Below are 26,919 nucleotides of genomic sequence, written 5' to 3'. Positions count from 1 at the left end.
TCGGAGCCGAGCGGAGCTGTCGTTTCCGCGGCGGCCTTCAGCTTCGTCTCCTTGCCGGCGGCGGGGTTGGGGGCGCGGCCGAGGCCTGCCCGCGGCGGGAGGAAATGGAGACGGCGGCGGCAGGGCCGGGCGGTGGCGGCAGCAGGGGCTGAGCGAGGGCGGGGAGGCGCCGCTGCCGTTGGTGCTGCCGCCGCCGCTCGCAGCCGGGCTGGTGCGGGGGGGGATGCAGCAGCAGCCGGTGCCGGCTGAGCGGGCCGGCCGCACCGCCGAGTGAGGCGGGCCTCCGGCGAGAACGGAGCCCCGCCGCGGGGGGCCGAGGCTGCGGGGAGCGGCGCTGGAGGGCCGGTAAGCCGGGGAAGGGGCGCTGCGAGGGAGGCCCGGTACCCCGGGGCGGGGCCGAGCCGGGGCCCGGGCGGGCCGCGGGGGGAGGCCTGGCCACCGGTAGCCCCGGGGAGAGGTTCCTCCGGTCGGGCGAGAAAGCCGGCGGGCGTTTGTTGCCTCTCCGTGCCCGGAGGCGAGAGGAAGCCCGCCCTGCCTCCTCCTCGTCCTCCTCCTCCTCCTCCGCAACGGGAAAAGTTTGCGCCTGTTCAGCCCGGGTCCGTGCGCCCGCAGCCCGGCTTGTGGGCTGGGGATGTGTTGTCCCAAAACAGGGGTTCTTTTACCCGGTGTGCAAGAACCGTTCGACGCCCTGAGCCGAGATACTTGTATTTATCTCGATTCTGCAGAAGCGGGGGCCAGGCATCTAATGCAGCCAGGGCATCTCTCAAAAATAGAAAGGGTCTTTTCTAGAAAAGAGTAACAAGGAAGAAATCACAGTAAAATAACTGGGTGGTCCTTTATATTTTTCCCTACCACCCGTCATTGCCTGTGTTCACGTTTTAAACATTTGGGGAGCATCTCTTCATTAGCATATTCATGATTCACAAAGGGGTGTAATTTTTAACATTAAGATCACCTAAGGTTAGTTCGGGACACAAATTTTGGTTAGGGTCCAGTGTAGGCTTATATAACAAGCCGTAGATCACAACACACAATATACACTCGACAGGTCTATGAATATACTATTGTCCTTAACCAGGACGTACATCCTAGTTGGTGGAGGGAGTTTCCTTCTCTGTCTCCAAGGATACCTGATCTTTGTCACTGTTATTTGTTCCTATATGCAACAGGTGGGCTTTGCTTCAGCTCATTTTGTGCAGGTCAGGCCACGACTGTGTCCTGTCTTCCTGGTGGGTACGCCTCTGTTTTTATCCCACTCCTTGGGCAGTGAACGGAGCCCCCAGGAAGCCCTGGTGCTGGGGAAAAAGCTGCCACTGTGGTTCCCAGCTCTGAAGTGTGTGAGATGCCCCATGGAGTTGGACCTGCTGTCTGTCAAATGGGGTACGCATGTGCAGAGTGAAGAGGCAGGGTCCCTGTCCCAGTCTAGGGGCTGCAGAGCTGGCACAGGCTGAGCCTGCCCCGGGCTGAGGTCGGTTACACAGTGGTTGTGGTGGCTACTGCTCTGGTAGTTGTTTTTTTTTCCTGCTGACAGGTGAATCATGCGTGCTCAGGGAGGACTCCGCTCTCCAGCGGCAGCAGAGACGATTGGCCTGTTAATGCCATCAGAGTGGAGGAAAGCCTTAGGAAAGAACCAGTTTTCAGAAATGCCTGTTATAATGTACTTTATAACATTTAGCAGCACCATGCAACTTACCAAAGGAGTACGTGACAGATTTTAGTCCAAAATTTTTTTTAAAGTCTAACAAATTGTCCAGATCTCTTAACTTTAAGATAAAACAAAGGAGGCCTTGATGAAAATGGATTACGTATCTCAGATAGCTGTTGTTTGGCCTTTGTTAACAGTTCCATTTCAAATTACATCATTAGTCATGTGCCAATGGGCAAGCAGTTGGTAGTTTGAGACTACCGGCATGCTGCTGTCATTCATGATCCTTGCAGGGACTGTCCTGCCAAGGAGCCCCTATCCAGGCAGCGTAAACTGCAGAGCGGGGACCATGCGCTGAGTTTTAATGTTGTTTAAATCTTCTACACTCTGTCCCATCGTTCGCATGAAGAACAGCAGTCTTCCCCAAAGTATGAGAGGTTTTTCGAGGTAACATGTTACTCGCAGGCCATGGGTCAAGCCTGCCATGTTTTGTGTCCTGATCTTCAATTTATGCTTGTGTGTATGTTTGTGATCCCATTTTTGCTCATGCAAAACTGGCATCTGGCTGAACTGATGGTTATGTGATTGTTTGTCTTTGCAGTGAGTAGCCCAGGGAGGGAAGGACAGAGGAATGGATGGAGAGAGCAGTTTTGGGGATCTTGTGCTCCTAAGAACTATAGAATTGGAATAAAAAGGAGAAGGAACAATCTCAAGAAGCCCTGCGTATTTCATTATGAGAAAGCGGACTAAACCTGCAACAGCTTTCTTGTTTTTTGTACTTGTAAAGAAAAAATGTTTTGGGCAAGAATAAGTAAAAGACGCATTTGGAAGCCAAAAGAAACTATTAAAGAGAAAAAAACAGAAGCTAGTACATGTATTCACTAGAAAATAAGTAACAGGAGAGGCAATAGAAATGCAGCAAGATCAGAGATAAAACAAGAAATGCAAGTACCCTATGTGAAACTGATTAAAATATTAAAGAAGAAGCTAGAGAAACGGAAACATGAACATGTTATTTTAAAAACATCACTGGTCATTGCGTTTAAGTAAGCATAATGGTTGAGTTATTCCTGTATATAATTTTGAACAGTCCTACTTCTTGAGATGGGTTAGGAGCTGCTAGTATAGATGGAAGAGTTTTTTTTAGGGTGCTAGAAGTGAGTAAGAGTGCCAGCCATTGTAATTACGTTATGATAAATCCTCTGACAAGACTCTTACATTGATGAGTATGGTTGCAGATTTGCTGTGCACATAAAAAAAAGGAATAGACAAAACTGCTTAATATTTTCCTCTCAGCTTCTGCATGTTGAAGGGTAATAGTGGTGGTTGTTAGGGGTATGACTGCAATTCTATCCCCTTTCTGGACTCGGAGTCCAGTCTTTGAGGTAAGTAGTGTACTGCTCGTACGTGTCTTTAGCTGAAATGTTGTTCTCCTATCTGTACAACATGGGATCTGGCAGCAGGGTCATGTGCGCGCTAACTGCTTTTTCGGATCAGAACACGTGGAAACTACTCCCCCTGTGTCATTTAACACAACTCCTTAGAAATCCAATATATAAATTACATAAAGGGATACAGATCAATAACCCTTACTGAATGGTGTGCATCCATCACTGTTACAAAAGCAGGCAGACTAGGAGGGATGCTACAGATGTTGGAGGGCATTCCTACCATTCTTTATGCAGAACAAATGTACTGGGTTAGACAGAAGGGTCTGGTTCAGACCATTCATCACGTTTCTGAAAAGCCTGCGGCTGATGGTTAGAAAGAGATTTTCCTCCTGCAGAATGTTTTTTGCAGGCTTCTGTCAGTCAGCTGCCTTGAAGACAGCTTAAATTGTATTTTGAATGTTGAATGGTTCTCATGGTTTTAGCCGAGCTATTCAAAAAGTAAAAATGTCATTACTGTTTGTGCCCTGACTTCTATTTCACATTTTTCTCATTTGTGAGAGTTGGAAAATTTTCCAAATTATTGTGTTGTCTGAAAGCAAAGGTGATAAATTTCAGTGCTCTAAATGGGAGACTGTGGATGTTGTGGCAGACTGAAAAATGAGGACCTTTGAAACCCAGTGGCTTTCAGCGTGAATCTTTGCACTAGTGCAATGGTAAGATGAGAATAACTTTTGAATTACTTAGCTGGAAAGAGGTCAGAGCTCTAGAATTGACGCCATATTATTTGCCCTTCCTGGCCAACAGTTTTTGATGTTGAAGAATAACGTATCTCGGACATTGCATGCTCAGTTGGCAGCTGGGAAATTGCAGCTGAAAATGGGAGATGACAAACATCATCTTCATGGAGGTCACAGCACCTGTAATTCTCCAAAAGACAGTTGATGCATCTTTTTACCTAAATGCAATGTTTTCAGGAGAAATACTTAAAAATGAAATCATAAAATAAGGGGGAAAAAAAGGACCTTTCAGAAGCCAAACTGAAAAATATCAGACTGAGAAAATAAAAATAGGCCTGAACACTGCCATCCTAACTAAAAATTATGAATTCTTTTTATTTTTAAATTAATTTGAGATATTCTGTTCTTTTCCTCCTCTCAGCCATTTCACATGCATCTTTAGCATCCCGAATTTGGTTTGAACTGCTTGTCTGCCTGCACAGGATTTTGACATATCCTGAAGATGTTTCGCTTCTGTCAGATACAGTGAGAATCCTTCCTGGAAGCATTTGCATTGCTGGAAGGCAAAAGCCAGTTGGAAAAGCGATCAGTACCTGTAGCAGTAGTACTGGTGTTGCAGGTGGACGTGCTCAAACAATGTCAAAACCAGGCTCACTTCTGTTACTGAAGCTTTGTGGGAATGAAAAAAAGGTGGAATACTGGTATATGACCAAAAAATTTAATACAGAGTTTGCTTACAAGTGTTAACTAGCATATTTTACCGTCGTTCCCTGCTAGGATGCTATCTCGCTCATTCCCTGGCAATTGACTCAAGTGGTTGTATAGAAAGTGTGGTCACAAACCATGCAGATCTGACTCTCATTGAAGTTGCATGTGGCTACTTTAGGACTGAGTTTGATCCTCTTGCTAGTTACGTGGGTGTTTTTGGTTTTTTTTTGTTCTTCTCGAGGCTACAAGCACAAACCTCACAGGATTGTTGAGAGGATTTCATTGTATGAGATTTTTGTGTTATGTCCTCTTTGGTTAAGTGTTCTGAAGTTGTGCTGTATGTATCCTCATAAAGGAAGCAATTCACTTATGTTTAAACTTTTCAGTACCTGAACCAGAGTTCAGGCCCTCAGGTGTCTTATCTCTCCAGCAACAACTGAGACAATGGTGCTTTATTTTTGCAAGATAAATATTCAAGCCTGTGGAGTCTCAAGTTTTGGTAGGTAGGTAGTGATGTTTGCTGTTAGGTTTTTGTTGATTTATTTATTTTTTTAAAAGTTATGGAAGCTTGACTTTTGCAGTGGGGCTTTCACAGATACACAATGACAGCCCCAGTGCATCACTGGGTGCATTGCCTGTTAGAAGCTGGAAATCATAGAATGGTTAGAGTTGGAAGGGACCTCCAAAGGCCATCTAGTCCAACCCCCCTGCAAGGAGCAGGGACATCCCCGACTAGGTCAGGTTGCTCAGAGCCTCATCCAGCCTGGCATTGAACGTTTCCAGGGATGGGGCCTCCACCACCTTTCTGGGCAACTTGTTCCAGTGTTCTACTGGAATCTGCTCCATGACCTTGCCAGGCACAGAGGTGAGGCTGACCGGCCTGTAGTTGCCCGGGTTCTCCTTGTTCCCCTTTTTAAAAATTGGGGTTATATTCTCTCTCTTCCATTCAGTCAGCAAAAGATGTAGCTGAAAATTATACATTTCTCTTAGTGGCTGGGGACCTAAATATTTTTTTTTGCAATTGGTTTCCTTATATTGGATCTTAACTTTTAACCATAAAAAATAATTTATTAGGATTACAGTTCCTAAAATCAAGCTAAGAAGTACTCAGAGTGTTGTCCCAGATCTGGGTCTGTTTACCCAGTATACAGAAACCAATTAACACACCGAGTAGAGGTATTATTTTATTTCATGTTTGCACAAAGGTGGGTGCTAGGTGGTATCCCACAAAGCTAACACACATCTTAGAAATACAGAGGGTCTTTTTTATATAAAATAATAACAAGGAAGAAATCATGATAAAATAACTGATTGGTTACCCATACTTTTCCCACTGCCCATGATTACATATGTTCATGTGTTAAACATTTAGGGAGCTCCTCTTCATTAGTGTGCTCGTTATTCATAAGAGGGTGTAATTTTTAGCATTAAAATAATCTAAAGGTAGTTTAGGACATGAATTTTGGTTAGGGCCCAGTGTAGGCTTGTATAACAAACCATAGATCACCTACACACAATATACACTTGACAGGTCTATGAATATACTGTTGTCCTTGACTAGGATGCCTGTCCTCGTTGGTAGGGGGAGTTTCCATCTCCGTCTCCAAGGACGCTTGGCCTTTGTAACCTTTAATTTGTTTCTACCTACATTTCCCTCTTTTTGAGACTTATGATTTATCTTATTTAAGAAGTTTCAACTTTTTTAGAGATCCATTCCTATTTTTCAGTTATCTCAACAAAGAAGTTATCTTATGTTTGTACTATTAGGATCTTATTGGAAGTGTTTTTTCTTTTTGAGAAGACTTTATAACCAATCATAATTGTCTTTCTTTTATAGAGAATAAATTATCTTAATAGTACTTTAGTATGGGCCTAAGTATAATTTGTTATTTCAGTCTTATTACATTTCGAAGGGGGTTCAAATTTTTAAAGATTTTCACATTTTAACTTGAGAAATGTAATTCATAAATTGAATGCAACTTCCAGCTGGAAACATGTTCTTGACTTTAACTTTTGGAATATTCTTTTCTCTAACTTCAGTTGTTTTCTTAACTGTACATATCACTATGTCATATTAATGTCAAAGAATCTTAAAATGGTATAGTTTTTCAAAAGTGTTGGAGGGGTAGATATTCCCAACAGGCAGGCAGTGAAAACTTCCTCTATCAAAGTTTAACTAGTTAAATAAAAAGTGGTAGTATGTACAACATTTTTAGTTAGTTTTCTACACATTTTTGGACTGTTTCGGTTTTTGGAAGAACATAGTTATTGCTGCAACCTGGAAAAGAAACAGAAATACATAACCTTTTATTTTACAGCTTGATCACACAGAAGTACAGTTTTTAAGGGTCCTGCTGGAATGGGTTTCCACTTGTTTTCAGGTTCTGGCAGAGGGGCGGGTTTGACTTGCATGTAGTGGATTCAAGAGTTGATTTTTTTTTTTCTACTTTTACAGCGGTGTAGGTGGTCAGCAGGATCATGTAGGGTCTTTTCCACTTTTCCTTTAATGGCTCATTTTTCTAGGTGTGAATGTTAACCAAGTCTCCAGGTTGAAAATTGTGTATCAACAAATCCAAAGGCAAAGGTATTGGTTGAGGTATCTACACAAGGAGGATAAAACGCATGAAAGAAACAACAAATAGTTTTTCAGCATATTTTCCCCTGTAACATGCAATTTTCTGACATAGCTTTGAAAATTGTTTTTTCAGGGTCTAATTTATTCTACCTCTCCATTAGACTGTGGTCTCCATGGGGTAGGTAAATATCACTTAAATTGGAGAAATTTTGATGCTGTCAGGACTACCTCTGAAATAAAATGAGGCCCATTGTCTGCGGATATTTCTTCAGGGATTCTAAACCTTGGAATTATTTTTTTTTTAATAAAGCTTTAATTACTTCTCTAGCTCAATTGGTGTGGCAAGGGAAAGCTTCTGGATATCCTGAAAAGGTATCTGTTCAAACAAGTAGATGTCTGTATTGTCCATGCTTTGGCAACTCGGATAAATCTATCTGCCAGTATTCCCTGGGAGCTGTTCCTCTTTTCACGTCGCCTGCTGGTGGCTTCCTTTTGTATCTTGGGGTTATTCGCATAGCAAGTCCGGCATCTTTTTATTATTGCCAGTTCTTGTGCCAATATGTTACCGAACAGAGTAGGACTATTTTTAAATCCTTGAGGGAGTACAGTCCAACACAGTTGTGTCTTTCTTCTTGTTGTGGGACTTTCCTATTTAAAGGCAAAGATTGTCTGGCTTTGTTTGTCCACTGGGAAATAAAAGAAAGCATCTTTTAAGTCCAAGACAGTAAAATAGGCATTTGTATCAGATACTGAGGCTAGCAGAGTATAAGGATTTGGTACAGCAGGGTGTATGTCCACAGTTATTTGATTTGAGAATGAGGCTTCCTCACTGGTAAAGTAGAAGTATTAAATTTAAATTGACGCTCTCTAAGTAGTCTATATTGTATGAAGGTACCTATCAAGGCCTCCAATCCTTTACATGCATCCAGCCTGATAAGGGTGTTGGCTTACCAGGCATCTCCCTGGTTTAAGTTTTATTTTAATTGGAATCACATTTTTGTTCCACCTGGCTTCTTCGAGGCCCACATCAGAGGAATTACTACATTCAATGCTGTATCCAGGATGTATTTTCATGTTATTCTGAGCTCTTGTCCATCAGTAAGCAGATTTGAGTTTTCCATGCTGTTTCTTTAGGGATGTGTAGCTGTACAGAATTCTCGGAGAACATCACTTGAGCATTTAATTTACATAACATATTTCATCTAAGCATTGGAAGGGGGCATTCTGGCATATATAGAAACTCATGAGTCAATTTGGTATCTCCAATTGTACATGTTATACATTGTAGAAATAGCTGCAAGGTTTTCCTTCCTGTTACTCTCACAATTGGCACTGAGGTTTTGTATAGGGGTCCTTTGCAACTAATTATTACAGAATGAGTAGCCTCACTGTCGATCAAAATGTTTATTAGGTCATTTCTCAGCTTTACTGGAACCAGGGGCTCTACTGGGGAAACTTCAATATTTTCCCCCAGTCCACGTCATTCTGTCTCAGAATCACCCAGCACCATCGTATTGATATTTTCAACTTCCTTTTTTCCATCCTTCTCAGGACACTTATTTTTTCAATGCCCCTCTTGCCTGTAAATTGCACACTGATTGAATTCCAATGGAGGACACCTTTTGGGTCCTATTTCTCTTTTCCCATTCCTTTGGGTTCCTTCTCAGTCTCCTCTGCCTTTCCCTCCTGGCGCTCTTCTGTTTACTATTGCTGCAGCCAAGAGAGAAGCCTGTAATTTCAGCTTAGTGTGCACCTTCTTTTCCTTTTTCTACTCTTTGTTGTTATACACTTCGTAGGCTATTTCAGTCAATTGAGAGAGATGGACATACCTCCGTCCACATTTAGTGTAGAATCATAGAATGGTTAAGGTTGGAAGGGGCCTTCAAAGGTCATCTAGTCCAACCCCCTTGCAAGGAGAAGGGACATCCCTGACTAGATCAGGTTGCTCAGAGCCCCATCCAGCCTGGCCTTGAACATTTCCAGGGACGGGGCTTCCACCACCTCTCTGAGCAATCTGTTCCAGTGTTCTACCACCCTCATTGTAAAAAATTTCTTCCTAATATCTAATCTAAAGCTACCTCCCTCTACTTTAAAACCATTACCCCTCGTCCTGTCACAACAGGCCCTACTGAACAGTCTCTCCCCATCTTTCCTGTAGGCCCCCTTGAGGTACTGGAAGACCGCTATAAGGTCTCCCCGGAGCCTCCTCTTCTCCGAGCTGAACAGCCCCAACTCTCTCAGCTTGTCCTCACAGGAGAGGTGCTCCAGCCCTCTTACCATCTTCGTGGCCCTCCTCTAGACCTTCTCCAACTGGTCCATTTCCTTCTTATGTTGGGGGCTCCAGAACCGGACACAGTACTTCAGGTGGAGTCTCACCAGAACAGAGTAGAGGGGAAGAATCACCTCCCTCGACCTGCTGGCCACGCTCCTCTTGATGAAGCCCAGGATGCGGTTGGCCTTCTGGGCCGCAAGGGCACATTGCCTGCTCATGTTGAGCTTCTTGTCCACCAGCACTCCCAAGTCCTTCTCCTCAGGGCTGGTCTTGATCCATTCTCCACCCAGCCTGTATTTGTGCCTGGGATTGCCACGACCCACATGCAGGACCTTGCACTTGGCCTGGTTGAACTTCATGAGGTTGGCACGGGCCCACCTCTCCAGCCTGTCAAGGTCCCTCTGGATGGCATCCCTCCCTTCCAGCATGTCGACAGCACCACACAACTTGGTGTCATTGGCAAACTTGCTGAGGGTACACTCTATCACACTGTCCATGTCACCGACAAAGATGTTGAACAGGGCCGGGCGCAACATGGACTGCTGAGGGATGCCACTTGTCACCGGTCTCCACTTGGACATCGAGCCATTGACCACCACTCTCTGAATTCGGCCATCCAGCCAACTCCTTATCCACCGAGTGGTCCGTCCATCAAATCCATGTCTCTCTACTTTAGAGAGAAGGATGTCATGTGGGACAGTGTCAAAAGCTTTGCACAAGTCCAGGTGGATGATATCCGTTGCTCGTCCCTTGTCCACTGATGCTGTCACTCTGTCATAGAAGACCACCAGATTGGTCAGGCACGATCTGCCTTTGGTGAAGCCATGTTGGCTGTCACCAACCACCTCCTTGCTCTCCATGTGCCTTAGAATGGTTTCCATGCTTCATCTGCCCCATGACCTTGCCAGTCACAGAGGTGAGGCTGACTGGCCTGTAGTTGCCCGGGTCCTCCTTATTCCCCTTTTTAAAAATGGGAGTTATGTTCCCTCTCTTCCAGTCATCGGGGACCTCACCAGACCTCCACAACTTTTCAAATATGATGGCCAGCAGCTTGGCAACTTCATCCACCAGTTCCCTCAGGACCGACGGACGGATCTCATCAGGTCCCATGGACTTGTGCACCTTCAAGTTCCTCAGGTGTTCACGAACCCGCTCTTCCAGTACAGTGGGTGGTTCTTCATTCTTCCAGTCCCTGCTTGTGCCTTCCACAGCTTGGGTGGTGAGACAAGAGCCCTTATCGGTGAAGACCGAGGCAAAAAAGTCATTGAGTGCCTCAGCCTTCTCCATGTCCTGGGTAACCAGGACACCAGTTTCCTTCCGGAGGGGGCCTACATTCTCCTTGGACTTTCTTTTGTCCCCTACATACTTATAGAAGCCTTTCTTGTTGTTTTTGACATCCCTGGTCAGATTCAGTTCCATCAGGGCTTTAGCCTTCCTCACCCAATCCTTGGCCACTTGCACAGCCTCTCTGTAGTCCTCCCAGGCTACCTGTCTCTGCTTCCACCCTCTGTAGGCTTCCTTCTTTACTTTCAGTTGGTCCAGGAGCTCCTGACCTTTTTGCCAGGAGCTTTGTTCTTCATCAGGATGCACCTCTGCTGAGCTTGGAGGAGGTGCTCCTTGAATGTGGACCAACTTTCCTGGGCCCCTCTTCCCTCCAGGGCCGCCTCCCATGGCACTTTGCCCATCAGGGCAGACAAAGCGGTTAGAAATACAAGGGGTCTTTTATACAAAATAATAACAAGAATTCATAACAAGATAACTGATTTGTTAACCATACTTTTCCCTCCACCTATGATTACATGTGTTCATGGTTTAAACATCTGGGGGGATCCTCTTCATTAGCATGCTCGTTATTCATAAGAGAATGTAATTTTTAACATTAAAGTCACCGAAGGGTAGTTTAGGACACAAAGTTTGGTTAAGATCCTAGATAAGCCTATGTAACAAACCATAGATCACTACACACAATATACACTCAACAGGTCTATGAATATACTATTGTCCTTGACCAGAATGGCCTATCCTTGTTAATAAGAGGATTTTCCATCTCCAAGGATACCTGGCCTTTGTAACCTTTATTTGTTCCCACCTACAAGAGCACTCCTGCAGACTTACAGACTGTGTGAGGTAGGGCAGACACCATCTATTTGTAATACTGTGCAGCATCCTCATCCTCAATTTGCTTGGGTTCAGTCAGTACCTATGGTTTCTTTGTGCATTAAATCCATGGTCTGAATTGTTTGGGTAACCCTTCCTGCACTCCTGGGGAAGTCCTGTCTTCAAGGCTTACTGACAGGGATGTCGCTACAGGTAGTAGGCACTGCTGCAAGGAAACCCTTTTTGCTGTTTGCGTGGATGGTGGAAATAAAAAATCTTCGAGAATTGATGGTTGATACTTTACTGGCAATAAAAGTGACAAGATAAAAAGAGACATTAATATATTTAAATATTGTGTCAGGTTAAACTTAGGGTTCTTGCTTGGTAGCTTCCAGCCTGTAGTTCATATAGACTGGGCAGGGGAAGAGTCCATGTTAAATGTCATGAAGTGACTCAGGATAACCAAGAATATTGTTAATGTTACAACTTGGTTGATCTGCTGACTAGCTACCACCAAAAGGGGAGCTTTCTCCATTCTCCCTTTCTTTCCTACAATAAGCTATCTCACAATGTTAAATTAGTAAAAAATCTGCACTATAAAAAAACCTGGTTTGTCTCCCCAAGAAGTCAGACAGACAGTGCTATTTACCAGCACAAGGAGGGGACTGGGAATGTGTATGCAGAGGTTACAATGCCTCAGCCTTAACATTGGTTGAAAACCCAGCCAAAAGGACAAAAAGTAAAAAGCAGAATCTACTGCTATGTTTTATGACACACATACATATTAGTTTTGTCATTTTGGTTATGGAAAGTATTTTTCTAAATGGGAACAAAAATAATGTGTCAATCTTTCCTCTTTCAAACAGGAAGCAACAACTTTATATGGCTCATGTCTGACAACATGCACCACCAGTGGCTGCTGCTAGCTGCATGCTTTTGGGTGATATTCATGTTCATGGTTGCTAGCAAGTTTATCACACTGACTTTTAAAGACCCAGATGGTAAGTTCAACTTTAATGTTTGATGTGAAAGAGAAAATTGAATAGTGCTTCACACAAATACTCCTTCTGTGCAGAGTAGTTCTCGGCATGTTACCACTTCTTCAGTAGCATTGAGAACAGAACAAGTAAATTTCTAGAACTGACAGTGCTGATACTAACTTTCTTCTTTTCTTGGTAGAAGTCTTCAAAATTAACATAATGTTGGGGTTTTTTTTTATGGTTAAGAACAGAGAGGGTCATATTTGGAAGTACTGTTTTGTGAGGTCCACTGAGGTACAATCAGTTTCAGTATCTTGATCTACTAGGAGTAGAAGTCATGTGCAAAACAATGGAGCACAATTACCTGTTCAAAGGCAAAGGAGATTCACAAGGAATTAAAGACTTCATTTCACATTACACTAGTTTCTACCCTCTTGTGACTGCTAATCCTGTGGCTGCAGTGTTACGTAAAACTTGTGGAAAGTTTTATTTCATTTGCCATGCAGTTAGCCTAGCCTCTTCTGCCCTGCTTCTTGCATTCAGTTTTATCCTCTGCTGTTTGACTGACAAACAGCTTATAGGCTTTTGCTTAGCTTAAGTAGCCTAGATGGTATTAAGCTGATGAGGAATTTAAGCCATTTGATGACACCACACAGCATGTTACACTTTTCCCTCTGCTGAGGAGCTACTGTTACAAAGCCATCCTACAGAGAGTTTACGTTGAAGGTGATGGTGTGACTTACAGTACTAAGAGATCTGTATTTCTGCCTCTTCCTAAGATAGGCAAAAAAATGTGGAACTTTTGAAGTGCTGACAGCACTAGTGCCATTTGTTTCATTGACTTGATAGTGGACAGGTGTGTTGAGTGTACCTTTTCAAATAGTGTACTTCTGTGTGGAGATTTATTCAGCAGGTCGTACAGATGAGAACTGTAGGCTAACTTAGCTTTCATTGGTTCCAGCTGTTTTTTGAGCCCTAGAATGCCTGCAAATAAGCTGATCTTATGTTAGGTAGTTCAATCTTACAGTATTTCGTTCTGTGCCAACTCTTGTTTCCCAGCTCAGCTATTCTTTGAACGGTTCTTTCCACCAGAATTTGTTAGGAGAATTAAAATGTAGTTTAAAAAAGTTACTAGAGTACACCCTTTGCATTTACTTGCTTTTTATTATCTTTGTTTTCCAATTTCTCTCTTTTTTTGGTCTATGCTGAATCTTCCTTCCTGTGTGAATAGTTCTCTGAGCAGAAGATTGTGTAATTTCTCAAGCTCCAGTCCTGCAAAGGCATGACTGTGGTTAAGTGTATGTATGTGTTGGAGATACCAGTGTTTGTACTGGGACTAATGAAGGGAAATAATGTGAATATACCAACAAAATTTTGGAGGAAGTCCCAGCAGGATGGCCAGTCCTGGAGGAGCTCTTCTAGACTTAGTAAAATATAGCTTGTCAGAAATTTTCCTTATTTGAATGTATCTACTTAGCAGCTAGAACAAAACTAGCAGATGCTCAATGAATCAATGTTCTTTTGTTTAAGCCTTTTACTGATGTCTTGGGTGCATGAGCAATAGGAACTTCTTAATGAGAAGGAGCCAGTTTCTGTCCATCATCTCTTATAGCATCTGCAGGCATGCTTTTACCCAGTTTTAATGAAAGATACTTTAACTGCTCTTGCACTGAGTCAGATTACTTTGATTTTGCAGAAGGGTACGGTAAAGTAAGTCTGTGCACAACAATATTTACTGTAACTGATTGCTTGGATGCTTGCATTATTTTCAGTTTTAACTTGCTTTTTCTTGCGTGGCCTTTGTTAAAATCCAGTGTAGGCAGAGTAGAGTACTCCCTTAAGAGAAGAATATGGCAGTACACAAGTTTTCTCAACCATGAAACAGTAAGCTACTCTGGATGCAGATGAAGAAAGATATTAATAGGAGAAACTATATGAACGGAAAAGTAGTCCAGTGTTTATGGAACTAAATTTTCAAGGAGAAATCATGCTTTGTGATAGAGAAGGCTGCTTCAAATTATTTTTTATCTTTCTGCACCATGTAAATAAAGCCACAGCCTTGTGTTATTTTTTCAGTTTTCCTGTAGCTTGCCAGTTGCAAAAGATGTAAAGATTTCTTCCCTTATGTATTTTAAGTTGATCTCAAACCATTAGCTGCCCTAAAAGTCACCAGAAAAGAACAAGAGTATCAGCTAAGTTTGTTCTTTCATTGTGGGAGTCTCTAAGGAAGGTTCTCAGTCCCGTAATAAAGGAATAAACTTTATTGCTGGTTGGAGGTGTTTATTTAGAGCACCAAAGAAATAAAAGATGGTCCTTACTGACACTTCTGGTAATGTCTAAGAGCTTACAACAGAAGAAATCTGTCTATGAGGGGAGGGAGAAACCTGACAGATTAAGTTTTTTAATTTGGATGTGCTTTGAGAAGTTTATTGAAAAATAAAATCCTCCTACTGTCAAGTCCATATAGTTATACTTGATTGTCTCCGATCGTGATGCTGGGATTTATGATTTCTGTGTCTCTTTGCACAGGTTTTTTTTGTTTGGTTTTTTTTTTTAAACTAAAATAAAAGATAATGGACATGTTTCTTTGATAAAACTCAACTGAAGTTGTATCTTAAATTCCCACAGAGTACATCCTTTAAAGTATTTCTAGTCAGTCTCATGTCTGGTCTGGTACCTTCCCATTTGGAATCAAATCCTAATGTTTTTGTAACCTTAATACTGAAAATGATGTTTGGTTGTGTTAGTCATAAAGCAAAAATAATTGCCTTCTCCCCTACCTTCTGTAATGCTCTTGTCTCTCTTCCTTCTTTAGGCTACGGTGCCAGGCAAGAGCCATTGATACTGACAGCTGTGACAAAAGTGGAGGAGGTACATGTGCCAGAGGAAAAACATTGGTCTGAAGAATTCCAGGTGCATACTGTTGAGATAAGGGTTACATGTGTTAAAGAGTGGGAGAAAATAAGAGATGAAGTAAGGGTTTCCTGTTAAAAGGAATTGCTGTACAGGAATTATTTATTCAGACTGTTCTATTTAGATAGAGCCAACAGAACTCATTTTAGCTTCACAAAGCTAGTTTGTTATGGTAACCTGCTGTCTGTTTCATCTGAATGATTCAACTTAATGTGTTTCCACTTCTAGGAGGAAATCATTACAGTATTCCTTTATCAAGTCAGAACAGTAATTTTTGCTAGCCTTTTGAGTATAATGGCCCAATTTTAGATTACTCGTATTCTGCCTTGCCATAGCCATCAGGTTTGTGGTTCTTGAGGGCAGTTCTGTGTCTTGTCTATTCTTTTAGTTCTCTGCCCAATCTCTCTGATTCTTTTTAACAGTCTCCATTTCTTTTTTATGTTTTGTGCTCTCTGTGCTTCACATCTCAGCGTTTTTTCAAAGTAGAACATGAACACAAACGTATTCAATACACGTTGATCCTTTAGATGTATAGTTCTGTGCTTTCAGCAGTAAAGGAGAACAAATGTGGTACTTGCTAATCTACAGGGAAACTCTGCAAATCCCTATGCAAATGTAAGTTTGAGAATAGTTGCATAGTGGGCTAAGGCAAATTTTTTCCATTGGTTACATAAGTCATCTTATGGTTAAAATACTTCTGTGATGCAGCATGAAAAATAGGTTTCTCTTTGAACGTGACGCTTTTCTATGTTAAAAACCCAAAATTTAAGTTATCCTCAAAATACTTGGGAGAAATACTTTGTTCAATGGAAGGATATTAAAACTCACTACACATACGCTTTTGCAGCCAGATACGTGTAGTGAGTTTTAATATCTTCCTTTACTTGTATGGAAGAGGATAATAACATTTCTGGATCTAAAACCCTTCCATCTTGACTTCCTGATAGCATGAAACGCTGAACAAAAATATTAATCCTGGTTGCATGCAAAAGGAATTGTTTTGACAGATAGGCAATCTGTTGGGCTGTTCAGATTACATTCTGACCAGGAGATACGGGAGAAGAGTAACAAACAGAAAAAGCAGAATGACATTTTTTTTCCTTATGGATGATTGAGACAAAAAGTAAAATAATTCATTTTTTCATGTGTAGCTTGGACACTGTAACTAAAACCGTAGAAGGTTTTAGTGGAAGGCACATTTGAAGATCATCTAGCTCAATACCCCTGCCGTGGGCAGGGACATCTTTCACTAGATCAGGTTGCTCAGAGCCCTGTCCAACCTGACCTTGAACACTTCCAATAATTGGGCAGCCACAGCTTCTCTGGGCAACCTGTTCCAGTGTCTCACCACCCTCATAGGAATTTTTTTTTTCCTTACATCTAATCTAAATCTACCATCTCTCAGTTTGAAACCATTATCCCTTGTTCTGTCACTACAGGCCCTGGTGAAAAGTCTCTCTGTCTTTCCTATAAACCCTCTTTAAATACTGAAAGGCCACAATAAGGTCTTCCCGGAGCCTTCTCTTCTCCAGGCTGAACACTCCAACTCTCTCTGAGTTTCATCATAGGAGAGGTGCTCCAGCCCTCTGATCATCTTCGTGGCCCTCCTCTGGACCCTTTCCAACTGGTCCATGTCATTCTTATGTTGGGGACCCCAGAACTGGACACAGTACTCCAGGTGGAGTCTCACGAGAACGGAGCAGAGGGGTAGAATCACCTTCCTCAACCTACTGGCCACGCTTCTTTTGATGCAGCCCAGGATACATTTGACTTTCTGGACTGCAGGCACATGTTGACAGCACATATCCAATTTTTCATTCATCAGTATCCCCAAGTCCTCCTCTGCAGGGATGCTCTCAATCGGTATGTCCCCTCCTCTTTATTGATATTGGGGATTGCCAACTGTGTAAATCAATTAGTGGAAGGGGGAAGATTTGTCAGCAGAAATTTGAAATTTCCCATCACCTGTTAATCAAACAAGCTCCTTTTTCCTCTCTCCCCACTAATCATGAGGCAGAGGTGGTTCCTGTGTCTCAAAAAAATGAGACACATCAAACAATTATCTATTTTTTGGGAGAGGAATCCTACCTATTTCTCTCATTTGCCACAGTAATTGCACTGATGGTCATTGTGTGAATTTTTGTCCACTTAATTTTGTTGCAGCTTGGATAAATGGAAATACTGAATGCCTACAGGTGCTAGGAAACAATACAGAACTTTTATCCTAAATTCTTCTTTCCCAGCCAGATGGTTCAGCATTTCTAAGCTGCATCTTCTCAGGGATTAAAGCTTAATTCCTGTTGAAATTCCTGTCCCAACACCTCAGAAGCTTTCTTACTTGCTGTTGAAGCTTTGTGGGAGTTCCAGTATTTGGTCAAGGCATGTTGTATCCACACATATAAGACCCTTCTTCTATGCAGTGGCCTTAAATTATTTTATGGAAAAGCTCTTACTACTGTGTGCTACTACAGAATGACTTAAGGGTTGAACCAATGTGTATAGCAGCCACACAGGAAGGAAACTGTGTGCTACTTTAGTTAATACGTAACAAAGTTTTAATCATGAATCTGGGAGTCGTTAGGATGCACAGTTTGGGGATTTTTATACTTTAGAAATTTGATCTGGAAACTAAATTCTTGCACATTTACGTTGGGTTTGTTTGTTTTGTTGTTTTTTTTTCTTTCCCCTCTCCATTTCATAAAGCCAACAGGAAAAGCTTTTTCTGGAAATCTGATCCGTCAACCCCTGGTTCATATGGAAAGACTTGAGCTTCTCAGGAATGTCTGCAGAGACACTGCATTGAGAAATCTCTCTCACACTGCAGTTTCCAAATTCGTCTTGGACCGAATATTTGTGTGTGACAAGCACAAGATCCTGTTTTGTCAGACGCCAAAAGTGGGCAACACTCAGTGGAAAAAAGTCTTGATCGTTTTAAATGGTATCTACTCTGCTGTGGGTATGTGGGTTTCTTTGAGGAGGAGGAAATAACAGAATTAGTCCAACTGGGACAACACAAGAATGGATTCTTTCTGCTTTTCTGTACATTGATACTTAATTACAGCCTTTCATTCTTCACAGTTGCTCCTAGTCCTTTCAAAACATCTCTTAAAGAAAATAAATCTGTTCTTTCTGTGAAAATAGATATTGATATTGCTTGGCTCAAAAGTGGTTTGAGTCATGAAAGAGTACCCATATGTATGTGGTAGGTAGATTGTTACCTTTGCAAGGGTGGCACTACTTTATAACATTTGAAACAAGTAAATTACAAGGTATCATAATTCCCTAAGAAACAATAGTACAAAACTTCTGACTTGAAGCCACTGACTTTTAACTAGGGTTTTTTAGCCATGAAGAAAGGTAGTTAAAACTTGGAAGCTGCTGTTGGCCTGTACTGCTGAAATCTTGTGTGTGTGCTATCAGTGAGCCATCATAGGAGTTATGAAGATTCTGAGGTGCTTAAGGCGATAGTTTGGTCAACAAAGATATTTTACAAGGGACTGTAAAAGGAGGAGTAGAGGGACTAGTGTGTTTGATAACAATCTACAAGGTAAACACTGCCTGCCTATATGTAGCCTACCATCCCCTTTTATTAGCCTAGTATGCCAATAAAAATAACTCGTTTCCTAAGGGTTTTCTGTTGTACCACTGCCTGCACACATAAGCTTAAGTTGATCATATTTAACATAACACACCGTTGACATGAGAGCCTCTTGCCTGTCTGCGCACCAAGACTGTGAGTTTGCTACGTATAGTCAGGTCAGCTGAGGTCTTTCTGTGGTTTTGCAGGTGGCATAGCTCGCCAAGATGTGAGCAAAACCTGGACATTGTAAACCCAGCTTTCTTATAACAAGCACCCTGTGAACAGCCAGCTCTGCACTTGTGGTTTTATGTTTTCTTTACCTGGTGTGAGCTAGTTTACACACCCAGAAGGAAACGGTCACAAATCAGCAAAGGAACTGTGTCCCTCAGCAAAACTTTTGTGGCAAGCAGTATGTCTTTAAAAACTTTAGTATCAGTTTCAACTTTGATATATGGATGGGAGCTGAAAATCCAGCAAAGATACGCACACATAAAGGTATGGGCATGTGTCTTAAATCCCTATGAGAGCTACACTCTGAGAAAGTACTAATATTAAATTACATGAGTGCATTAGAAGTACCTACTCTTATCAGAATTTAACAGAGGTAACACGCAAAGAATAGCTCAGGGCAGGCAGGGATGTATTGGCTATGTTGAGTGGAGGATAACTCAATGTTTTACCAGCAGGAAACCTTTCACCTTGAGCTCCTGGCATGTTGGATACTCAAGGAAAATTGCTTCCTTGTAAACATGGGTCTCTTCTGCCTCGAGCTGCCAGTGTACTAGCATCTGCTGATGAAGACTACCACTGCAGTTGACCAAACTTCTCCTCTTTGGGTAGTTTCAGCAGGCAGAAGCAATACTTGAGGGGGAATACTTTATATCCAAATACCTAAGTGATATTTGGAGGTTCAGGATGGAGAAATGCAGCTGTGGCACTGTAGAGGAGCTAACTCGGCTACTGCTTGTACTGAATGTCTGCTCTGGATGAATGCAAGGTTTCCTTTTCTAAGGTTGTCTAAGCTGACATCTTTTGTCCACATGTAATTCTCCCAGAGTACCAAAACATGTAATTAGAAAACTTAAATTAATAAAATACAACCACCACCTTCCCCTCTACTCCCCAGTTCTGGAACAGAGAAGGCCATAGTGGCTTTCACTGAAGTAGCTTGTTTTGGAGCACCCTGTTCTTGTTGCGGGTTGGTACTCTGAAATCATGCTGTTATGTGAAGGCTTACTCCTAAAGCCCAAGGGGCCCACAGGAGATATTTCTTAAGGTCATAAAAACTTCCAGGATCAGGATCTTAAAATAAATGCATCAGAATTTAGTGATGTTATTTTGCTTGTCAGCTTATGTGCTTGCAGAAATTAATATCTGGAGGCTTTCTATTGTTAATTTTAGTGCTTTTAAATATGTATAATATTGTATGATTGGAATTTTTGTTTCAGCACAGCATAGTCATTAAAATAACTTCATGGATCATAACAGCAAAGTGGTTTTGTGTTGAAGCAGTTCCAAAAGCAGCCCACAGCATTTATTTTTTGTTGGTGGTGGAAACTCAGCCAAGAACCTGGTTCCTTCTTTGGGGTTAATCCTCAAAATCTTCCTCCATTTGTATGTGTGGGCAGAGGGAAAGGGAATGGGGACACTGAGGTGGAGAGTTACAGGCTTAGACATAATTGCTGATGATATTTGTGTAATGTGCTTTTTTGAGAGTTTTGAGGCCTTTTGGTCTTGGACCTTGATGTCACATACCCTAAAGAATTTTAACAGTTTTCAGCTTTGCAGTCAACATCTCTCATCGTTTAACAGTTTTAAACATAGTAACTATAAATGCTAAAAATACAGAAAAGAGAAAGATAAAACAAAAAGCTGTCAGCCAAAGACACACATGCTTGTTTGTGCTCACTTTTTTCCCTTTGAATGATTCACTTGCTGTCTCTCTTTGATTTGTCTAGGAGCATTTTCTTCCATAGAAGAGATCCCAGAAAATATTGTACACGATCATGAGAAGAATGGCCTTCCACGCTTGTCCTCCTTCAGTGACTCTGAAATTAAAAAACGGTAAGAGGTGGCTTCCCAGATGTGTCGGAGGAATTTGGAGTCAGTGATGGTGTGAGCAGTCAAGAGTTCAACTGAAGTCCATATCTGGGATTGAGGATAGCGAGGCTTCTGCTCCACCACTTGTATTACAGCAGTATTCTGTTACACTCAGAGATGTTGCTGTGACTACCTTACTACTGGCTTTGAAGGAGAACGCGGGTGTAGCTGGTGATACAGTTAGGTGAGCTGTATCCACTCCCTGTGGATATAGGGTTTCTGTAGTTCAATGCATGCCTAGTTGTTATGTGGTTCATCTTCAGAGGGGAAGGTTTAGTTGTAAGGTCCACCCTGATGCCTCGTACAGTAAATCTTACTGCCTACATGTAAGATTGTCATTGCAGGCAGATTTACTTCGTGAAGTTGAGCTGGATAGGTTTAAAATGTTAGTGCTCCTCAGACTGAGGGTATTGTCCATTCAGCTAAACTACTTTATTTTCCCGTTTGGATGATTCCTCAAAGAGCAGAAAGAATGCTTCTTTGTAGTAGAGCCTTCTAAATTACTTTGTCTAAACTTTTGACTGTGTCTGCTCTCATCTTTACTGTGCCATATATAATCCCTGTAAGGGGTGGTAGCATGGAAAGAACAGGACCGAAGGTGACAGCGGACACTTGTAAGGTTGTGCAGCAAACACTTGTAAGGTTGTGCCTGCATGCTTTTTGTGTATATGAAGCCACTCTGAAGAGTCAGCCCCTTATACATGTGGTGTCAACTATCAGTAGAGCTCAGTCCAAGGTTTGTTGCATTGAGTGGTACAAATACATTTATCATAGCTGTGCCTGTGGAAATGGGCTCACTTGATTGACAACACAGACTTGTTGGAGCAAGTCCAGAGGAGGATCACAAAGATGATCAGAGAGCTGGAGCACCTCTCCTATGAGGACAGGCTGAGAGAGTTGGGTCTGTTCAGCCTGGAGAAGAGGAGGCTCTGGGGAGACCTTAGAGCAGCCTTCCAGTACCTAAAGGGGGGATTATAGGAAAGATGGGGAGAAACTCTTTAGGAGGGTGTAACGGTTTTAAAATAGAAGGGGGTATAGATTCAGACTGTATATAAGGAAAAAGTGTTTTACAATGAGGGTGGTGAAACACTGGAACAAGTTGCCCAGAGAGATGGTGGATGCCCCATCCCTGGAAGCATTCAAGACCAGTTTGGACGGGTTGGCAACCTGATCCGGTTGGAGATGTCCCTGCTCCTTGCAGGGGGGGCTGGCCTAGATGACCTTTGAAGGTCCCTTCCAACCCAGACCATTCTGTGATTGTGTTGGTAGTGTATAACTGCTCACCTGGGGGATGAGCCATAGCTAGGGTATTTGAAGTTGAATACCATCAGGATTTGAGTTGTGCTGGAGGTGCATAATATGGATTTGGTTGGGAATTTCGAAATAAATTATCAGAGTTTAGGTGTAGAGAGAGGAGTGGTGTGGATCTGTTGATCTAGTTTGCTGATCTCTAGCTATGCCTGGTTAGGAGTAAGTCAGGAGAACCTGAAGACTGATCCAAGCACCTGTTGAGGCTGGACAGAGTTCATCCACTTATTTCAGTGATTATTGTTCTCTAAATCTCCTTTCTCAGCCATTTACTGAAATAAACTTTGTTTTCAATTTACTCCTCCTACAGATAATCTCTGACTACGAAATATAGTTCAGTGGTAACACAACAAAATGTGAAATTCTGTTGGAAAAAGTGGTCTCATGAAAGTAATGTTGTCAGCCACTATTGAAAGCATGACAAAATGTCAAATAAAATACCAGACCTTTTTTTTTAACTTATACAGTGATTTATCTAACTACCTGCCAGTAAAAAATAGAGCCCTCTGTATGCATTTAGCTGCAACAAGCCACTTTTTCCATATCTTTGTGTATTTTGTTTCTTGAGCTTAATCACATGGCATTAAAAATATCTTTGACTCGGAGCTTTCAGCATCTTTTCAGCATCTTTTGTCTCCTATTTATGTGGATTGAGATAAACTAAGCTCCTCCAGTTTGAATAAAATGTGAAAACAAGGATGAATTATTTCCACTTTGCACTGTATACAAGAAACTGTTAGTAAGAAGACAGAAATTGTATTTCTAGTCTGCTTGATTATAATATTGATAGACTATGCAAGTGGTTTAAGATTCATATTGCTGTGTCTGTAGGCAGAGTTTATGTATGTTTTGTAAGTCTTTGCTAAGCACACTTCAAACACTTTGCTAAACACTTTTCTTAATTATTTAATTTCCTATTTTTTTTCCTTCCTCTGTTTAGACTGAGTTTGTACTTCAAGTTTTTTATTGTTAGAGATCCATTTGAAAGACTTATTTCTGCATTTAAAGACAAGTTTGTGCACAATCCTCGGTTTGAACCTTGGTACCGACACGAAATTGCTCCTGGCATCATTCGTAAATATAGAAAGAATCGCACAGAGACCAAAGGGCTGCAGTTTGAGGATTTTGTGCGCTATCTGGGTGACCCTAATCACCGATGGCTGGATGTTCAGTTTGGTGACCACATCATTCATTGGGTAACATATGTGGAACTTTGCGCCCCCTGTGAAATCACATATAGTGTGATAGGACACCATGAAACCCTGGAGGACGATGCTCCGTATATCTTGAAAGCAGCTGGCATAGACCATCTGGTATCATACCCGACGATTCCACCAGGCATAACAGCGTACAACAAAACAAAAGTAGAGCGGTATTTTTCGGGAATTAGCAAGAGAGACATAAGACGCCTCTATGCGCGGTTTGAAGGCGATTTTAAACTCTTTGGTTATCGGGAGCCAGATTTCTTGCTTAACTGATGCCTAGGACAAGCTCTGAAGAAGCATCTCATGGATTAATATAAGCTTGCCTGAATACCAGCTGCAACACTGACAGAGCTGAGAATGACCATTTGTTTTCTAGCTTTTTGATGTTGCTCCATTTTTCAGTGAAATATTTGTCATCTGAACAAGTAGGGGCTTACAGTTGTTGTTTACTGACCATGTTTTCAATATGTTTCGTTGCAATCTGTTAGGAATAAAGTCTCTTTTACCGGAAATACAGAATTCCACTTCTCCCCTCTTCCCTCCAGGAAAAAAGAGGGAGAACGAATGGGCTATAATCTTCTCCTCTCTCTCCCAGACAGAATGCCATTTAAAAAATGTTGTGAAATATTTATAAAGATGGCAATTTCACTCTGACATATGAGTGAACTTCACAATTCATGCTCCTGGGAAAGGCATGTAGTCTCTCATGAGCTTTGAAAATGAGAGGCCAGTACAGGACTAAAAATTGATTAAGTGCTTGACAAGTAAAATCATCTAGGCTGCCATAATAACAGTAATGCTGATCTAATCTCGTTTTTGTTTGTCACAAAATGAACCTAATTAGACAGAACCTTTAGAGGTGTTAAAGAAGGGACTGGTTCTGGAGGCCAGTTGTTGTTGTATTTTTGTCAAGTGTTTACTGTACTTACTACTGGTATATTGAGCCTCGTAATTCTACTTCTGATTTTCAAAATATTATTCAACTCCTGGCTGTGTAAGTTATTTGAAAACACCAGATGCAAATGAAGCATAGAAGAAATATGAAACTGCTAGGGAAGCTTTAAGGAAAATTAATTTAAAATAAAGTATTAATTGTATTTGCAGGAGCACATATAGAAGTCATGAGATGCTCTCTAAATATGACACAATTGAACTTGGTTTGTCTTGTAACAGTTAAGATTAATAAAAAAGCCACAAAAGCAAAATGTCATATAAAAGAGCTGCTAGAGTTAATTGGATTAACAATCTGCCTTTTTCTTATATCCAGCCTTGCTCAATATTCAGTACCTCAGAGACCAGAAAATTTACCCCCCTCTGAAAATTTCATCTCCCTACTGCTAAAGGAGACAGGATGAATCCGTGATTTTTCCAGTGATTCATTGCCATGGCATCCCAACTCAACAATGCCCAACATTTGTATTACCAGTGGGGTGAGTTGGCAACTTGCCAGCAGTATGAACGTCGCTTAAATTTGTGTATCCATTTTATGCATTAAAAAAAAAGAAAGATGGAACTGAATGAATGCAGCCATCATATTTGCCTGTGCTTGCATTGTGTCTCATAAAGAACGGTCTCTTGTTTGGGTTCACCAGCAATAAAAGTCAGTGCCACCTCGTCCCGTGAGAGACCACGTATCTGAAATACAGGAATTGCTCTGTCACAGTGAGCACGTGAACTGTATTTTTTTAAAGTCTTAGTCCCGAAAGATTGATTTTCAGATCAGCATGATTTTGCTAGCTAGAAATGCTAACGATGGCCAGTGCTATGGAATCTGCTCTTAAATGCAGCCGCAGTATGGTTTTGATAGCTTCCCGTATCAACACAAGGAAGCATCTTGCACTTGTGAAAAAGGAAAGCTGTGCCAAGCTGACATGTGCTGCTGCCCACAAAAAAAAAAGAAGCCCTCTTGTAGCTGGAAGTGATTTCAGAGAGATCTCAACAGACTAATTGAAATAAAGGGAAATCCTTAACTGGGCATTGCTAGCAAGAAAATAGTCCAAGGTGGCAAAGCTGGAAGGTGGAATTTTTTATTTTATTTTTTTTTTTATAAGCAGCAGTTTCAGTGCCCTAACTTGTTAGTTTTTAATCAATGACAAAAAGATGTTCACAGCTCCAGGTTTTTCTGTGGTTTTCTTAATATGGGAACTTAGCAAAATGTACTGTTAAATGCATTTTGGAGCTAATAAGCTGATTGATTACCTCTCTGCCAATTTAAAATGTAACATTGTGAATAATGTATAGTGAATTCAGGCCTTAAAGTTTAATTCTAATAAAGATAAAGTAGAATTATTTTCCTCTGAAAGCATGAGCTACTGATCACACAGAATGCCAATATATGTTTTTATTTTTCTTGATAAATTACTTACTGTATTGATTTCTTAAAAGTTGCCAGGTGGAAAGTGCTATGTAAATATTAAGTAATAATATTTTTCCTAATAGCTTTCTCTGCATTGAATTCTCTCGGGCATCTGACGACAGCAAACATGAACAAAGCTATGGACTGATGTAGGCAGAGGTGTGTACTGCTCTCCCAGCTCCATGCTCCTTTGCTTTTCAGGGTGGGACTGGAACGCTCATTACCATTTCTTTAATTCAAACACAGAGTTTCTCCTTTCAGTGATACCCTTCTGAGCTGTATTTTCTTTCTAGAAGTGTGATTTTTTTTTTTTTTTTCCCTCGCATGGCTGAAGTAATGATGGCATGATTTTGGCATGACTCTTGCAGAAACTTGTACACCATGAAAGCCCTTGGCAAGGTATGGTAGGGTTCTCATTGTGTTGGTCCAGTACAGATAGGGTGGCCAGAGCATACTGTGTCAGGGAGGAGGCTCTTGCCATGCAGGTTATGATGAATTAAATGCTTGTGTTCTGTTTTAGCTTAACTGTACTCTATACAAGGCTTTTACAAATTTAGTCCCAGTGTCATGCATGAATGTCATTTGGCTGTTAGGATGTAATTTGCATACTGCTTTCAAACTGCAGGTGATATTTATGTCATATTTTGGGCACTGCTGGCCCAGATTGTTACTTCTCTTTTCTTATTGTTGTTACAGCTTCAGAAAACAAAATTACATCCTTCCTTTGTGCATATCTGTTTCTTTTGTTGTCTCTCCTCAGCAGCTTTTGAATGCTCTGTCCCACTTCAACCACATTTTACAGAGGAAAGTCGAGCTCTTAGGATAGTGTGTTGCAGTAATCTTCTTGAAAATAGGAGAGAAAATGTTCTCTGTACATCAGAGTCCGTGCTGTATGTTAGCTTTAGAGAAACTACAGACAGGAAACTGAGCTTTATGCTTCTGCTCACCGTGGAGCTCCTTGCTTCTCATGGACTCCCTTCCCTAGTGCTCCAAGTCTGGCCTCTGATCTCAGCTGACAAAGAACAAAAACCATAAATTAAAATGTGTTCCAT

The 26,919-nt window shown here is 41.6% G+C and overlaps 1 protein-coding gene across 2 annotated transcripts; it reads left to right on the top strand.

Moving 5' to 3' along the window:
- Positions 1-27: 27 nt before the first annotated feature.
- On the top strand, positions 28-25,947 carry CHST10 (carbohydrate sulfotransferase 10). Of its 2 annotated transcripts, none has more exons than XM_086769450.1 (6): positions 28-345; positions 12,292-12,426; positions 15,221-15,318; positions 18,022-18,256; positions 20,857-20,962; positions 23,247-25,947. In XM_086769450.1, exons 2-6 carry the CDS (start codon positions 12,315-12,317, stop codon positions 23,782-23,784), a joined length of 1,089 nt encoding a protein of 362 aa, XP_086625576.1. In that variant the 5' UTR covers positions 28-345; positions 12,292-12,314; the 3' UTR covers positions 23,785-25,947. The 2 variants fall into 2 exon arrangements, with proteins under 2 accessions (XP_086625576.1, XP_086625572.1); XM_086769446.1 differs by having other exon boundaries at positions 18,022-18,274.
- The last annotated feature ends 972 nt before the right edge of the window (positions 25,948-26,919 follow it).

The sequence above is a fragment of the Chlamydotis macqueenii genome, chromosome 1 (genome assembly GCF_036417535.1).
Source record: "Chlamydotis macqueenii isolate bChlMac1 chromosome 1, bChlMac1.mat, whole genome shotgun sequence".
In the NCBI taxonomy this organism is placed as follows: Eukaryota; Metazoa; Chordata; class Aves; order Otidiformes; family Otididae; genus Chlamydotis; species Chlamydotis macqueenii.
The sequence above is the reverse complement of the archived record's forward strand: the minus strand, read 5'-3'. Positions and strand labels throughout refer to the sequence as shown.